This window comes from Chionomys nivalis, chromosome 3 (genome assembly GCF_950005125.1).
Source record: "Chionomys nivalis chromosome 3, mChiNiv1.1, whole genome shotgun sequence".
Classification (NCBI taxonomy): Eukaryota; Metazoa; Chordata; class Mammalia; order Rodentia; family Cricetidae; genus Chionomys; species Chionomys nivalis.
This window is the reverse complement of record NC_080088.1, coordinates 88153511-88169539: the sequence shown is the minus strand read 5'-3', so window position 1 is coordinate 88169539 and position 16029 is coordinate 88153511. Positions and strand designations below refer to the sequence as shown.

General features: G+C 51.2%; 1 protein-coding gene across 2 annotated transcripts; it reads left to right on the top strand.

The window, feature by feature from the left end:
• Arpc1b (actin related protein 2/3 complex subunit 1B) lies at positions 1–15292 on the top strand. Of its 2 annotated transcripts, none has more exons than XM_057763593.1 (10): positions 1–92; positions 8483–8559; positions 9303–9407; positions 10234–10456; positions 11324–11431; positions 12337–12543; positions 12640–12715; positions 13700–13905; positions 14332–14422; positions 14616–15292. In XM_057763593.1, the coding sequence occupies exons 2-10, from the start codon at positions 8496–8498 to the stop codon at positions 14652–14654; spliced, it is 1119 nt and encodes a 372-aa protein (XP_057619576.1). In that variant the 5' UTR covers positions 1–92; positions 8483–8495; the 3' UTR covers positions 14655–15292. The 2 variants fall into 2 exon arrangements, with proteins under 2 accessions (XP_057619576.1, XP_057619577.1); XM_057763594.1 differs by having other exon boundaries at positions 8438–8559.
• The last annotated feature ends 737 nt before the right edge of the window (positions 15293–16029 follow it).

Genomic DNA, 16029 nt, shown 5'->3' with positions numbered 1-16029 from the left:
CCGCCCACGAGGAAGTGGCTGCTGCGCTACGCGGGTCTCAGAGCCGGTTCGGCGCGTCGACTGTCCAGAGTCCGCGGCCGGGGCGCCCCGAGGTGAGGGGCGTGGGATGATCGCGCGGTGTGTGTGGGGTGTAAGGCCATCTAGAAGTCAGGGGATTTGAAGCTATGTTCGACGGTGAGGGGGATGGGGGTAAGAGGAATGAAGGGCCGAGTGCTTGGGGGCCTTGATGGGACTCCCGGCGAGAGTGGGACTGGAGAGGAGCTATTGGGGGCGGCGTTCTGGGGATGCAGGGCGCGGTGGGAGAAACCGCAGAAATTCCCCGCGCACTCGACGCCATCAAGGCGGCACAGCCCCAGCCCTCGCGCCCCCTCTCCACTTTCCTGGGTCAGCTTTTAGATCCCAGTTCCCCGTGTCGCCCCGTTACTTCGGGTGCAGGGCCCCACGCCCAGCCACTTCCCCCTTGGTCCGCAGCCTTCCGGGTTGTTGCGACCGGGAAATGAGCTGGCGCCCCCGCCCCGCCTCATCCCTCCGCCCCCAGTGACCATGCCCACCCCACTAGGATTCAGGGCTTCAGGTCTCACCCTGTACGGGGCGAGCGGACCCCTGCAGCACGAAAGTAGCCCAGCCGGCCACTCGGGACTGGGCAGGTCCAATTGGACTCCCGGGAATCCCAAACTGGGAGTTAGCCCAGGTGCTGGCCTTAGAACTTGTTCCCTCAGGCAGCTCCAGTCTGGGGCGGCGTGGTCGCTGTCGCGGGCGAGCCACCCAGCCTCTGTGGAGCTCAACTTGTCTTGCCTGGAAAATGGGGACCATCCAGATCCGGAGGCTTAGCGGCCAGATGTGGCCAACACAGTTGGCAGTGTGCCTGCCTCTTGCTGCCGACCTCATTCCTGCACCCGGCTTAACCTGGCCTTGTGTGGCTGTAGGGTGGGGTGGGGTCCCAAGCTGCAGCCCTGCCGGGTGGCTTTGAGAGGAATTAAGAAACAGATTTACCAGGCAGGCAGACTTCGGTTATAAGAGAATGTGTGGAGCTGGGATGGCGCATAAAAGCACTAACCGTTCAAGTGTGAAGACCTAGTTCGAATCTCCAGCATCTACAAGAAGCTGGGGGTATGTCTGTAATCCTAACGTTCCTATTGTGGGGATAATATAGCCGAGGTCTCACCCTGTACACACCCCAGAGTGTAATGTAAAGTTCTGTGTGAACGAAATTTTCTGGCGATCCTTTTTTGCTTTGGGTTTTTGTTTTTTAGACAGGGTCTCATTATGTAGACCAGAAAGGCCTCGAACTCTTAGAGCTCTGCTTACCTCTGCTTCCCCAGTGCTGAGATTAAAGGTGAACACACATTTGCATCATTTAAAAGAAATTACCTCCACATGGGTGTTTTGGTCCCAGGGTCTCAACAATTGTTAGGCAAGTGCATTATCAATGAGCCACACCGTCCAGCGCCCTCCCCCCCCCCCTTCCGCAGTGATGTGTGAGCTTTTCCACTCTCATTGGTCTGTATGTGTGCGCGCGTTCCTAATCAGGGCACCTTTTCAGCCCCTGTTCTGTCCCTTCTTATATGAGTTATTGGAATTTGGAGTTAGCACATCAAGCTTCAAATACACAGAACACATGAACAGCTGAGGATCTCTTCACAGCCCTGCCAGCACTGAATTTTATGTGTTTTGGGGGCGTTTTGTTTTGATTATTGTAAAACTAATGTTTTACAGTATTTTATTTTAAAATTATTTTAATCTGTGTTGCTGGATTTGACTTTGCCTAGCTCTGTAAGACTTCAAGTGCAGCCCAGAGGAGGAGGAACTGGGGGTTTCGAGGGCTGCTCACACCACCCAGGCTCCAACCCACAACAGGAAGTTGAGTAAGGCTTAGCACCATAAAAAAGAAAAATAAAATGCTGCTGACTGCCCCGAGCAAGCGAGCGCCTGAGCTGGGCGGGGACTTCCTGGATTGCCTGTGGAGCCAAGGTTCTTGCTGCAGGCAAACTGTGGATTCAAGGAAACAGCCAAGAAAAGTCAACTGAGCAAGGCAGAACCAACAGGCTGTGTCTGTGGGCGGAGGATATCTAGCCAGGATGGAGAGAGCTAGAGTGTGTGTGTGTGTGTGTGTGTGTGTGTGTGTGTGTAGGTAGGTAGGTAGGTAGATAGATACGTTAGAGGACAGGAGTTGGTTCCCTCCTTCCACTATTCAGGGGATCAGGCTTAGGTCATCAGACTGGGCAGCAAGCACCTTTACCTGCTGAGCCATCTTGCCAGCCCCTATTATTTATTTATCCGAGACAGGTTCTCACTATGAAATCCAAGCTGGCTTCAAACTCATGATCCTCAGCCTCCTGAGTGCCGGTATCTCAGTGTGGCACCACACCCTCTTTTATTTAACCCAGCACTCTTAGAAGGAATTCTGAGACCCAAGACCTGGAAGAGTGTCCTTGTCTGCACGGCAGCTGAGGATGTGCGGGAGGGGAGCTGTCTCAGCCCTCCCCAGCCACAGGAGATGGCCTAGGGTAAAGGCTTCTGTCTGATTTTTCTCACCAGTCGTTTCATTAGGAGAACATAGCTCCCCTCCCCCCATTGTTGATGCATTGCTGTGATGCAGCAGACTATGTTCCCTGCCTCACCATCCCTCAAGACAGACGGCAACACCGGAGTGGAAGGCATTCATTTAGCAATGGCTAAAAAGTATTCCTGGAGGGCTAGGGTGTGGCTCAGTGGTAGTGCACCTGCCTAGAATGCACACGACTTTGGGTTCCATCGCAATACTGTGAAAGGGGAAAAACCTGAAGCTAGCCTCAAATTCATAATCCTCCTGCCTCAGTCTCTAGACTACAAGTGTGTTCCACCAGGAACAGTTTAAGAATTCATGTCTAGCTCAATGATGGTGGCACACACCTTTAATCCCAGCACTTGGGAGGCAGAGGCAGGCGGATCTTTGAGTTTGAGGCCAGCCTGGTGTACAGAGCAAGTTCCAGGACAGCTAGGACTACACAGAGAAACCCTGTTTCAAAGAACAAAAAATAATTAAAAATTCCTATCTAAGAAATTAGGGTCCTGTCAAAGACCCTAGTTCATGTTCTTGGGCATTCTCAGGATAAAAACAACTCGCCTTGAAGACCCAAAGACCATTCCGTGCCCCTGCTCGTAACTCAGAGGGAAACAGACCTTTCCTCAGGATGACATGCCACTGTCCCTCCCTTGCCCTACGCAGCCCTGGGTCTGCTGGCAGGGAGTAATCCTGCATGGGCAGGGCTCCTGGGTGAATAGAGAGACCCACTCCCTCAGTCTCCCCCAGTTTCCAGGGCAGTAACAGAGCAGGAGCCCCCTCATAGCCACCCTCCACAGCTCCCTTTGACAGACGGATGAGTCTAGCTCAGCAATAGAGCACACAGGTCCTGGGGTTCATCCCCAGCAGCACCAAAATAAGTAAGTTAACCCCCTCTTCCACCTCTTAAATACCAAAGTTACAGTTGTATCACCCCACTCCACTCCTGATTGCGTTTCTGTTGCGTTTGGGTTTTTTTTTGGAACAGTGTTTCTTTGTTTAGCTCTGACTGGCCTGGAACACACTATGTCGACCAAGCTGGCCTTGAAACTCACAGAGATCCCCCTGCCTCTGTCATGAGTGCTAGGTTTTAAGGGGGGGGGGTGTCACCAAACACAGCTTTTGGGTACTTTTTACACCAAGGTGGATGGCAGGCAGTGGATGACGCTCTCACAGTCCCTTTTGTAGGTCTGGGGTCTTGCTAGTTTGCTTGCTTTCAGAAGCTGTAAGAAGAGGGAAATGGGTCTTCCCTTTCCCCATTTGGTTTTTGGCTCTCTCCTGTTCCCTTTTAGGGTGTTGGTGCTGTCAGAAGTCCTGTTCGAGTGTCATTGGTTGGTGGATGTGTCCTCATTTACCAGTCACCTGTGCCTATGGTTAGCGTTACCAGCTTTTTACTGCTCCTCCACACAACCTTTAGGTTCCGGGAAACTGGGGCCAGGGCTCCTCCAGTTGTCTGTCTTAAATTACCCACGAGGATACCCAGAGCCTGCTGCTGCGGGTGGTAGAGAGATGGGGTGATGCTCCTACAGCCCTGGACTTCTGGCTGCCACGGGGGAGATGGCCATCAACTTCCACTGGAGTTAGGGGCCAACTAGAGCTCAACTGGGCTTTGGAGCAGGCTTCCTCTGCTGATCTTTTTGTTTTTTGAGACAGTCTCTGTGTAGCAGTCCTGGCTGTCCTGGAATTCCCTCAGTAGACTAGGCTGGCCTCGAATTCAGAGATCTGCCTGCCTCTGCCTCCCGAGTGCTGGGATTAAAAGTGTGCGCCACCACCGCCCGGCTGTCTTGTTTTTTTTTTTAAGGGAAGATCAGTGAGGATTTATATAATTACTGACAGGGTAGCCCTGGTTTCCAACACTTGAGTGTGTCTCCTTTCAGGGCGCATATCCTCTGTGAAGTCTTTTGTAGTGAAGGGAGCCCTAAAAGACTGACAGAATCACCAGCGACAGTGTCTTGGTCCAAACTGGAGTTTCTACTTTAAAACAAAACAAAACAAAAACCCAAAAAACAACTTTTAATTGTGTGTTATCTCTATGTGGGTATGTACATGTGACTGTAGTACCTACAGAGGCCAGGAGAGGGCGATGGGTCCCTCAGCAGGAGTTATAGCTCCTTGTGACATCTGATGTGGGTCTTCGGAACCAAACTCTGGTCCTCTACAGGAGTAGATGAACCGCTAAACCATCTTTCATCCCTCTTCTACTTTTTTGATAGGTAGCAGATGTACTCAGGAGATAAATAAGATGGACTCTTTTGACAGAAGACACTCAGCATAACTGTTTCTACTTGTTTTTTTTTTTTTTTTTTTTTTTTTTTTTTGGTTTTTCAAGACAGGGTTTCTCTGTGGTTTTGGAGCCTGTCCTGGAACTAGCTCTTGTAGACCAGGCTGGTCTCGAACTCACAGAGATCCGCCTGCCTCTGCCTCCCAAGTGCTGGGATTAAAGGCGTGCGCCACCACCGCCCGGCTCTGTTTCTACTTGTTTAAATGTGAATAGAATCTTTATCTCTATTGTGATAGCTCTGCCCTCCACTCATATGTTTTTTTTTAAAAAATATTTATTTATCTATTATTTATACAATATTCTGTCTGCGTGTATGCCTGCAGGCCAGAAGAAGGCACCAGACCTCATTACAGATGGTTGTGAGTTACCATGTGGTTGCTGGGAATTGAACTCAGGACCTTTGGAAGAGCAGGCAATGCTCTTAACCGCTGAGCCATCTCTCCAGCCCCCATATGTTTCTTAATATTTATTTAAACATATCATGCTGGTCATGGTGGTGCACGCCTTTGATCCCAGCACATGGGGCAGGTAAGTGGAAGGTGGGCAGATCTCTGAGTTTGAGGAGAGCCTGGTCTATGTAGTAAGTTTCAAGTTTGCCAGAACTACACAGTGAGACCCAGCCTAAAAAAAAAAAAAAATTAAGCTGGGTGGTGGCGGTGCACACTTTTAATCCCAGCACTCAGAAGACAGAGGCAGATGGATTCTCTGAGTTCGAGGCCAGCCTGGTCTGGTCTACTGAACAAGTTCCAGGACAGCCAGGGCTACACAAAGAAACCCTGTCTTGAGAGGTGGGGATGGAAGAAAGAAAAATAAAAGCAAACAACGAGATTCAATACCCCCAGTGAGCTTTTGATTCTATGCCTATACTCTCCTTTCCGCTCGGGGAAATCCCCTTCTAGCCTGCAGGCTGAGATGAGGGCTTCAAGGTTGTACTTCCCAATTCCTCCCTTATCCTAATGCCTAGGAGATCAGGGAGGTAGGGTCGGCTGCTGTAGCAGGGGCCCTGTGATTGATCTATAAAAAGAATAGGTATGTATGCTAAGTGTGCCTTGCAAGCCTGAGGACCAGAGTTTGAGCTCCAGAACTTCTGTGAAAAAGCTGGGTGTGGTGTTGGAGAGGGCTCACAGCAAACTGTAATTCCAGTTCCAGGGAATCAGACGCCCTCTCCTGGCCATTTTGGGCTTTGCACTTGTGTCCTTCCACTTCACATAATTAGAAACAACAACAACAACAAAAAAAACCAGCAGGGTATATGGTGGTGCATGCCTTTAACTCCTCTGGGAGGCAGAGGTAGACAGATCTCTATGAGTTCGAGGCCAGCTTGCTCTACAGTGATGCCAGTTTTGAGGAGAGAGACAGGTGGTTTCCTGTCTCTGAGAAGCAAGATGGATGAAATCTACAGATGACGCCTGGCCTGTGTGCAAGGCTTTGAGTCCTTCCGTCTAGCCCGGGCCATGTGTGCAACACACCACTCGCTGGACACAAGTTTTCTGAGAGTTCACTGGGTCCCCATTCTGGGCATGGGGAGCCAGATAGAGTCCTGGTTTCTGCTGGGATATGTGTCCTGCCACCCCAGGAACTGTCTAGAATGTTCCTGTTGTGTCTGGAAACAAGAGGTTTTCACCAGCTAAGCAGGCCATGGGCAGGGATTATCAAGGAGTACACTGTGGAAGGTTCATGATGCAGCTGAGCCCAGATGAACTGACAAAGGGAGTAGGCGCGAGGCGTGTGTGTGTGTGTGTGTGTGTGTGTGTAGGTGTCTGAGTGAAGAGTATTACAGGCTGAGCAAACAGCTAGTGAAGAGGCCCGAGGCAGGAGCATGCCCATGTGGCTGAGGGTTAGCTTGTAGGGTCAGAGAAGGTATGTCTTAGTGAATAAATTGAGGCTGGGCATCATGCATATCTTGGAACAAAAGCATGGTTTGTCGCCTGGCTTCAACGTACCTTAAAAAAAAATGTATCTACTTACTAGATTGTGTGTTTATGCTTGTGCCAGGCATGCATGTGGAGGTTACAGAACAACCTGAGGTTCTCCCGTTCCATCATGTAGGTCCCAGGGATTGAACTCTGGTCGTCAGATTTGGTGGCAGTGCCTTTACCCACTAAATACATCCATCTAGACTGACGGACCCCTTCCTGACCACCCCCGCTGTGCTGCATCTTCTGTTGGTATTGGACAGCATCTCTTGTAGTCCAGCCTGGGATTCACTATGCTGAGGGCTTTGAATTTGCGATTATTCCCCTGCCTTTGCCTCTTGTCACCACACCCAGTTTATGTGGTCCTCATGAATGCTAGGCCAGCCCTCTGCCAACTGAGCTACATCCCCAGCCCTGTTTGTTTTCTGAGACAAGTTCTGGGTAGCCCAGGGTGGCCTTGAACTCATGACCACCCTGACTTAATCTTACCGTGGCTGGAATTACAGGCATGTGCTGTCAGGCCGCAGAGGGGTGAGGGCGGGGTGGGCAGGGTTACTGTTGTCTTATGCTGATGAGGAAATGAGGTTCAGAGACAGCAGGTGGAATGCTCTGGGTCACACGGCTGGCAAACAGGGCCATGATGCCCGTCCACTCTGGATCCCTCCTGACTCTGGGGAGATGACTGCGGGATAGGCGGAACAGGGCTTGGGGGCAGTGACTTCTGGGTATTTGGGGATGGGTATCTTAGTGGAGAGAGAATAGAGGGGACAACAGAGAAGCTCTGAGGCATGAAAACGTGGATAGGAGTGGCACATCTAGCAGGATGTCTGAGAAGCATGGTGAGTGCCCAGGGGGAGGCCAGGCAGGACTGGTAGGGAGCTGGAGGCTGGCCTCAGAGACCTCTGAACCCAAGTGGGGATGGGGGTGGGGAAGCCCTAGAATGTCATCTGTTTTATCTGCCTGGCCTGCTTTGTGCAAGGCTTGGGAAGGGAGGACCAGGGCACTGACAGGCCTAACTGCTGTGAGCTAGGCTCTGTTTGAAGTGGATTATGGGACTCTTTAATTTTTATGACGTGTGTGTGTGTATGCTGTGAAGAAACTAAGGTGATTGATGACAAGCCTGTTGGTTCAGGGTCCCAGCCCCAACTCACATAGTGTCATTGCCTTCAATCCCAAGCTCTGTTCCAAACCCATCTTTTGTTCTCTAGAGCCCAGGACATTTGTGACACCTGCTTTTTTGGGATGAGGGACACTGGGGCTCAAGGAGAGGGTGTAGCATGCTTGGCCAGTCAGGAGACTAGGGTGACCCAAGCTGCTTCTCTACCTGTTGTAATATGAGCGGCGGGGCTGCGTCCCCGGCACCCAGCCGCCCGCATGGCTAGCTTATGCCCCGAAATAATTACATGGAAACTGTATTCTTTTAATCACTGCCTGGCCCATTAGTTCCAGCCTCTTATTGACTAGCTCTTACATATTGATCTAACCCATTTCTAATATTCTGTGTAGCCCATGAGCTGGCTTACCAGGAAAGATCTTAACCTGCGTCTGTGTCTGGTGGGCGAATCATGGCGACTCCCTGACTCGGCTTCTTTCTCCCAGCATTCTGTTCTGTTTACTCCGCCTATCTAATTTTCTGTCCTATCAGGGCCAAGCAGTTTTCTTTATTAATTGAAAGTAATTCCTCCATCATCTACCAAGACAGGGCACAGCTGACGCGCATTCTGTCCCCTCCCCTGGGTCCAGGAGACAAGTGACTATGGCCTACCACAGCTTCCTGGTGGAGCCCATTAGCTGCCATGCCTGGAACAAGGACCGTACACGTGAGTGCTCACTTCTGCAAGGGTGGCCTCTTGAACTGGGATTAGTTGGGATGAGTTGGGGACAATGGGGTGACAGAGCAGTGAAACAGCTTTGAGGGGTAGGGTGCAGTCAGAATCCACACCTTGGGCCTCTGTGCTTAAGGCAAGTGCTTGCTCCTGGAATGGGGTCAAGAACTGAAGAGCAAGCGTGGGGGGTGGGGGGCGGCAGGTAGAAAAGGAGATGTTGGCATATTGGGTGGACAGTGGTTTAACAGCCTGGATCTCCTGGAACAGTCTGGAGGGTAGTGGAAAGAATTAGGATGAACAGCACAAAGGACAGGGTGTGGTGGTACACACCTGTCATCCCAAAATTTAAGAGGCTGAGGCAGGGGGGTTATAAGTTTGAGGCCAGGCTGAGCTACATAGTGATACCTTTCTCCTTTCTCCAAGCAACAAAATGGGTCAGTGGGATGGCTCCGCATTGCTTGCCAAGCCCAATCAGTTTGCTATCCAGGACCCACGTAGTGGAAGGAAAGAACTCACTGCTCTCAGTTGCCCTTTGACCTCCACTCACGTACTGTGCATTCCCATCCGTACACACATGCACGGCTGTGGGATGATGAATGAGCAGCTCCAGGGTCCTGAAATTGCTGTGGGGAAGTTCAGGGGATGGGTCCAGGCATGGGGTGGCCCAGCAGGACATGAAGTGGGAAGGGTGGGCACCCATGCCACTGCCTCCCTAAAATTATGCCTCTCTCCTACAGAGATCGCCATCTGCCCCAACAACCATGAGGTACACATCTATGAGAAGAGTGGTGCCAAGTGGAACAAGGTTCACGAGCTTAAGGAGCACAACGGGCAGGTGACAGGTGGGTGAGGACCCCCTCTAGAGGAGGCAAAGGGACAGAGCAGGTCCAGGCAGAGCTAACTACTCACTCGCTCTATTAGTGGGAGTAGTCTGGGTTGCAGAGAAAACCACCCTCTTCAAACTGACTTAGGGACCATAAAGACGGCTCAGTTGATAAAGGGACTTACTTGAGTTTCATCCCCAGACCTCACAAGGAAAAGAACCAGTTGCTGCACGTTGTCCTCTGACCGCCACAGACTACTGTATACAAATACAAAATAAATACATTTCTAAAATTAAAAGTCAAATTGGTGCCAGGCAATGGTGGCGTCTTTAATCCCAGCACTTGGGAGGCAGACGCTGGTTGATCTCTGAGTTCAAGGCCAAGCCTGGGCTACAGAGGGAGTTCCAGGACAGGCTCCTAAGCTACAGAGAAACCCTGTCTCGAAAAACCAAAACCAAACAAAAAGTCAAATTGGCTTCAGTGGTAAAAAGATTGTAGACTTCCCAAGAGGCTAGATCCAGCAGCTCAGTATTACTAGGACGTATCTCTTGGCTTTATCTCCAGAATGTCTGGGATTATCTTGTGGAAATTGGTAGTCCCCTAATAAGCTTCAGTAGTCACCCCTAGAGTGTGTTAGGGGAGGGGGATGCTAGTGAGTGGAGATGTGGCTCAGCAGTCGGGCACTTGCATAGAATTCGCCAGTCGGGCAGGGGGCTAGAGGCATGTCTTGGTAGTAGCATACTTGTTAGTCAGAGCAAGGCACTGGGCACCATAGTTACACGGCTAGGCATGGCCACTGTAGCTTGGGTGGCTTTAGCTTGTGTCCTCTGACCCTGTCCTGCAGGTATCGACTGGGCTCCTGAGAGTAACCGCATTGTGACCTGCGGCACAGACCGCAATGCCTATGTGTGGACACTGAAGGGCCGCACATGGAAACCCACACTGGTCATCCTGCGGATCAACCGAGCTGCCCGCTGTGTGCGCTGGGCCCCCAATGAGAACAAGTTCGCGGTGGGCAGTGGCTCCCGTGTCATCTCCATCTGTTACTTTGAGCAGGAGAATGACTGGTGGGTGCTTTGTTGGGGCCAGGGGAGGCTGGGGGTGGGAGAGTCCAGGGTGGGGTAGGGGTGCTGCTGGAGCTTGAGACTGCAGGGGTGCAAGGTCAAAATGGCCCCAGAATGAAGCAAATGAAACACGAAGACTCTTGCTCCCATGACTCCAGGGAAATCTGTCCCGAGTCTCACTGGGGAGGCAGATGGTCTTTACTGTGGTCCCACAGCTCTGACTTGACACAGAGCACACCAGTGCTACTTCGGGGGACACTCCAAGCCCTTTGCACACACTGCCACCCACAAACACCAAGCCCGATGGTTTCAAGTTCAGTGTAGAGCCAGGGTGACCCTGAACTTGTGGTCCTCCTGCCTCTGCCTCCCTAGTCCTGGGATGACAGGCATGCACTACCATGCCTGATTTATGCAGGGACAGGAATGGAATGGAAGACTCCATGAATGCTGGACAAACATTCCACCATTTGAACTACATCTCCAGCCCTAGGGAATTAAAACCTAGGGTCTCCTGCATGCGAGATAAAAGCTCTGCCACCGAACCACATTGCAAGCCCTAGTTTTGGTTGAGACAGCATCTTGCTAGCTAAGGCTGCCCTTGAATTCAACTCTCTAGTATTTGTGTGCACCAGATGCCTGTGCCAGCTAGTGTCGGAGGACAAGGACAGCTTTGAGTCTGGAAAACCAGAATTCAAATCCCACCCTAGCCACAGAATCATGTGATCTACAGTTGGTGGTGGCAAGTTCTCACCTCAAAGGAACCCAGTACATCACTGCCTGGAGTAGGCACTCAAGTGTTGATGCAGTAATGTCCCCGGACACTGCTGTCCATGTCACCCACCTGCCTGCCTTTCTCACCCATGTGTGTAGGTGGGTGTGCAAGCACATCAAAAAACCCATCCGCTCCACCGTCCTCAGCCTTGACTGGCACCCCAACAACGTGCTCCTGGCTGCTGGCTCCTGTGACTTCAAGTGCAGGTAAGCTGGACATCCACCTGAGACGGAACCCTAGCCGAGCAATAGTAGGGACTGAAGGACGGCCGAAGAGCCTCAAGCGCTTCCTCCTAGACCAACTCCTGTGCTACCAGCCAGGCCCCCGGGGATCCCCGGGGCATCAGACAGGATTTTCACCCTCTTGGCCTGCTAGCACCCCAGGATAGAGTCTTAGCAAAACTTGTCCCTTGCTGTCTCTTGAATGTCAGCAGGATCCCCCCATACAGCTGTCCTGATTTCTACTGAAGGAGAAATGGTGTTTACTAAGGTACAAATGACTGATAACCTGGTTATTTTTTACTTACAGCCCTATAAACTCTCTTGGTCACTGAACCCAAATTCCTCCCAAATCTCTGAATTCTCACCTGGGAAACGAGGCCTATAATTTCCTGATCCAGGGCCCGGAGATTGTGGCTTCCCACCAGGCTTTAGGTTGATAGCTAAGGAGCTGGTCTGTTGGCCCCACCCGCTTTTGTTTTCACGAACCAGTGCCTTGCTGTTATAGCTCAGGCTGTCCTCAAACTTATGGTCTTCTATTAAGGGTGTTAAACTGGTGGATCAAGAAGAGTTTAATATGTGTGGGAATGGTGTTGTGGGGCCAAGAGGAGGGCAGAATTGGAGCACAGGAGCTGTTATAGCCACAGTCTAGTCTGGCAGGGACATCCCCTAGAGCCATCTGTAACAGTTATGAACAAGTCACCTTTCATGTTAGGGTCTCATGGGTGCTGGGAAGTCACAGGACTCTGAACTAGGCCTCCCATCCTGGCCCCATCTTGGTATATAGAAGGCAGAGGCTCAAGCCTGAATACAGCAGTCCTGCAGAGTCAGATCTGGGACCCACAGACTTAGAGGAGAATCCCCTTCTCAGGCCCCTTTGTTTTCTCCAACAGGATCTTCTCTGCCTATATCAAGGAGGTAGAGGAGCGGCCAGCCCCGACACCATGGGGCTCTAAGATGCCCTTTGGGGAGCTGATGTTTGAGTCGAGCAGCAGTTGTGGCTGGGTGCATGGCGTCTGCTTCTCGGCCAATGGGAGCCGTGTGGCTTGGGTCAGCCATGACAGCACTGTGTGTCTGGCAGATGCTGACAAGAAGATGGCGTGAGTATGGGAACAGAGGTTGTGGGGAGGACAGTGGTAACTAAAGCACAGAGCAGCAGTGAAAGGGACAGCATGGCTGACCCATTTCTCTTTCAGTGTTGCGACCCTGGCCTCGGAAACCCTGCCACTCCTGGCCATCACCTTCATCACAGAAAATAGTCTAGTGGCAGCGGTAAGTGGCCTTTGGGGACACAAGGGCAGAGGCCATTAAGTAGTCCCTGTCACTCGTCCTTCCCTCCCGCATCCGTATGTTATGTACACCTGTCTGGGTTATGCTGTACTAACAAAATTTCCCAGCTGTGTGGCATGACAAAAGGGTATTTTTGACAGGGTCTCACTATGTTGCCTAAGCTAGTCTTCCCTCAGTTCTCCAGGCTTGCCTTTAATTCTGTAACCCAGGCAGGCCAGCCTCCTGAGTAACTGGGATTGCACGTTCTTGCTGGCACATCTATCCAGTGTGGGTGCTGGGGGGGGGGGGCAACTCTGACTCTGAAGGAGACTTCATTTCCAATGCTTCCCCAGCTGTCTTGAGTGTCCTAGTGAGTCCTGGAATCGTGCCCTAACATCTTTGCTTACACTGACCAGTGCAAATGACAGGGTCATACTTAACTGGAAAGGCAGGCCTGTGGCCTATGGGATTGCTCTGGGAGTGAAAGCACTTGCTGCCCACTCTGATGATTCCAAGTTCAATTCCTAGATCCCACACAGTGAAAGGAGAAAACCAACTCTCATAGGTTGTCTTCTGACCTCAACATGCACCCACGCCAAATTAGAAGCAGGCCTGCGGGAATGAACTAAGAGTCACCAAGTGTCCCGAAAGCTACTGTCCCTTCTGCCCACTATTCTATTAATATGGTGGTTGCCAAGTTTGCTTTCTACCTGGAGGGTCACCCAGCTAGGATGGAGGTCTACCCAATGAAAGGGCCCCAGACATGCCTTGCATACTGGAGGAAAGGCAGCCTTCTTAACTGTGCCTACTTGATACATCTGAGGCTGAGGTCCCTCTCTCTGGGTCTTGGTCTATCTCCCAGCTGGGGCATTGGTCTCCTGGTAGCCAGATGCCCTCATGGTCATGTTCCACCTCAAACCTCAGTTTCCCTGTTTTAAGAGTCCCTACCTCAAATGATGTTTCAATGGTACTCCTGTCCGTTCTCAGGGCCACGACTGCTTTCCTGTGCTGTTTACCTATGACAGTGCTGCGGGGACATTGAGCTTTGGTGGTCGGCTGGACGTGCCCAAGCAGAGCTCCCAGCGTGGCCTGACAGCCCGCGAACGCTTCCAAAACCTGGACAAGAAGGCCAGCTCTGAGGGTGGTGCAGCCACGGGCGCTGGCCTAGACTCACTGCACAAGAACAGTGTCAGGTGCTTCTGCAGACACTGGAGAACACTAGGCTGGGATGGGAGCCAGGGGGAGGTGGGGCTGAAACAGCACAGTGCTGGAGGAGGTACTAGGAGGAAGCAGGCTGCACTCAAATAGTAGGAACTCTCTTAGCAGTCAGCCTAGCTTTACTTGTGTGACTGGCAGGACTTGCATGTTGTAGTGACTGGTGAGCTTCCTGGGAGCGGGTCCCTTCCTAGATTCCTTCCAAGTGTGAGAGACCCTCCAAAACCCCAGAGCCACAGGGATCTACCCTGTAGCATACTAGGAATCAGGGACTCTGCATTCTCTATACATTCAGGCTTGTCCTTGTCTAGGCCTCAAGGTTCTTGTTCTTTGTAGTTTTCATGGGAATAGGTCTGGGCACTTGTGGCCAGCAAGCCAAGCCTCTAAACCCAATATTCCTACAGTCAAATCTCGGTGCTCAGTGGAGGCAAGGCCAAGTGCTCGCAGTTCTGCACCACAGGCATGGATGGTGGCATGAGCATCTGGGATGTGAAGGTAAAGCTGCCCCTGCACCCCTCCCTCTTTTCTCCTGGCAGCTGCCCTGGGCCGGGGAATAATTTCCTGACCTATGTGGTTGCATGCCCTTCGGTTGAGATTAGGACTCTGCCCTCTTTTGTGCTGGGACTGAGATGGGTGTGGGGTGTCTGCAGGACAGTGGAGAACCATCCTGTCCATTCTCTACTTGCAGAGCTTGGAGTCAGCCTTGAAGGACCTGAAGATCAAATGAGCGGTGGAGTGCCACCCTCATCCCAGCTGCTGGGAAAGAAGGAAAGGGGCTGGGGAGGCTAAGTGTTGCTTTGCTGAATGCTTCTAGGGTGCCAGTACTTAAGAAGGGAGAAGACAGGTAGGAACTTTCCTACCTATTTAAGGAATATGTTAAAGAAATGCTTTTACTTACTGCTTAAAAAACAAAGAAAAGAAAAAGCCCCTAAGCACAATGCTGGTCATGAATCGCTTCAGAATATGGGGTAATAAACACACCAACTGGACAGGCCTGTCTGTGTCTCAAAGAAGCTGTATGAGTGTGGACTGCTGGAAAAAATACTGACCTTCTCTCCTGACTGTGCTTCAAGTCAGATTCTAACAAATGTACACATTGCTCCGGATCATAATGGAAATCTTTTATAATGTGGGCAGCTGATTTTTGGCAAATGCTCATTGGTTTTTATACAGTCTCCTATTTCTATTTTAGCCTGAGACCTTTTGTCACATGCTTTGGGTTACCAGCATCTGAGCTGGCAAATTCCATCAAGGATTTCCTAATGGGGAAAAACCATCATTCTGTAAGACATTACCCCACGCCATACAAGCTCTTGATTCAACTCAGGTCTCAGGAGTTTGCATGACAGTCAGATTCTATGCTGAAGGCCATTCATGGTTCTCCTTCAGATGGGCAAAAGGCTCCACCAACCCTCAACCACACTCTGCTAAATAGCTACCACCTTCTTTGGCCCTAAGAGAGACTTCATTTGGGAGCCAAACTTGAATCTGGGCTACAGGATTCCCCTCTAGAGGCTATTAATTAGACTTGGGCCCAAGGGTGTATGTTAGAGATCACTAGGAAATGGACTCAATGCCATACCATCATGTTGCTTGATCCTCTGGCAACCGCACCATCCCTATTTGTACCCCGACACACCCGTAGACGCCGCCCTCCAAGCTCCCTGATCTCGGGGATGCACAAAGGACAATGCCATTCAGGTGAAGCATCCTGCTCAGATGGGGACTGGACATGAGCCTTTCACCGGTCCTGAATGCACAAGTAACTCACTGGCTGTGTTACGTACGTCTGCTTCTTCAACGGCCATAATGCTAAGTATCAAGTTGGTAGCTTAGGCTGTGGTGAGTACTGGGCATTACCTTTGAGAGATTTCCTCTAGCAGAGGATTAGGAAATCGACAGGCAGGCAGTACCTGGAAGCCCACAGGGGAAGCTCAGCACTGCTCTTGTCTGCTGTAGGTTGAGTACTCTATTCTGATACTGAGATCTAGGCCCTGCACCTTGCGTGGTGGCTGTTTTCCCAGGTAGGCATGTGCCCTGAACCCTGCTGGTACCTGCCATGAGCAAAATTAGGGTACAGAGGCCAGAAGACGAGTTGTCAT

Excerpts from the sequence above, each read along its gene's own strand:
- Arpc1b (XM_057763593.1), top strand. The coding sequence starts at position 8,496 with ATGGCCTACCACAGCTTCCTGGTGGAGCCCATTAGCTGCCATGCCTGG. Across the intron at positions 12,544-12,639 it reads GATGCTGACAAGAAGATGGC|TGTTGCGACCCTGGCCTCGG; the intron begins GTGAGTATGGGA and ends TTTCTCTTTCAG. Across the intron at positions 12,716-13,699 it reads AAAATAGTCTAGTGGCAGCG|GGCCACGACTGCTTTCCTGT; the intron begins GTAAGTGGCCTT and ends GTCCGTTCTCAG.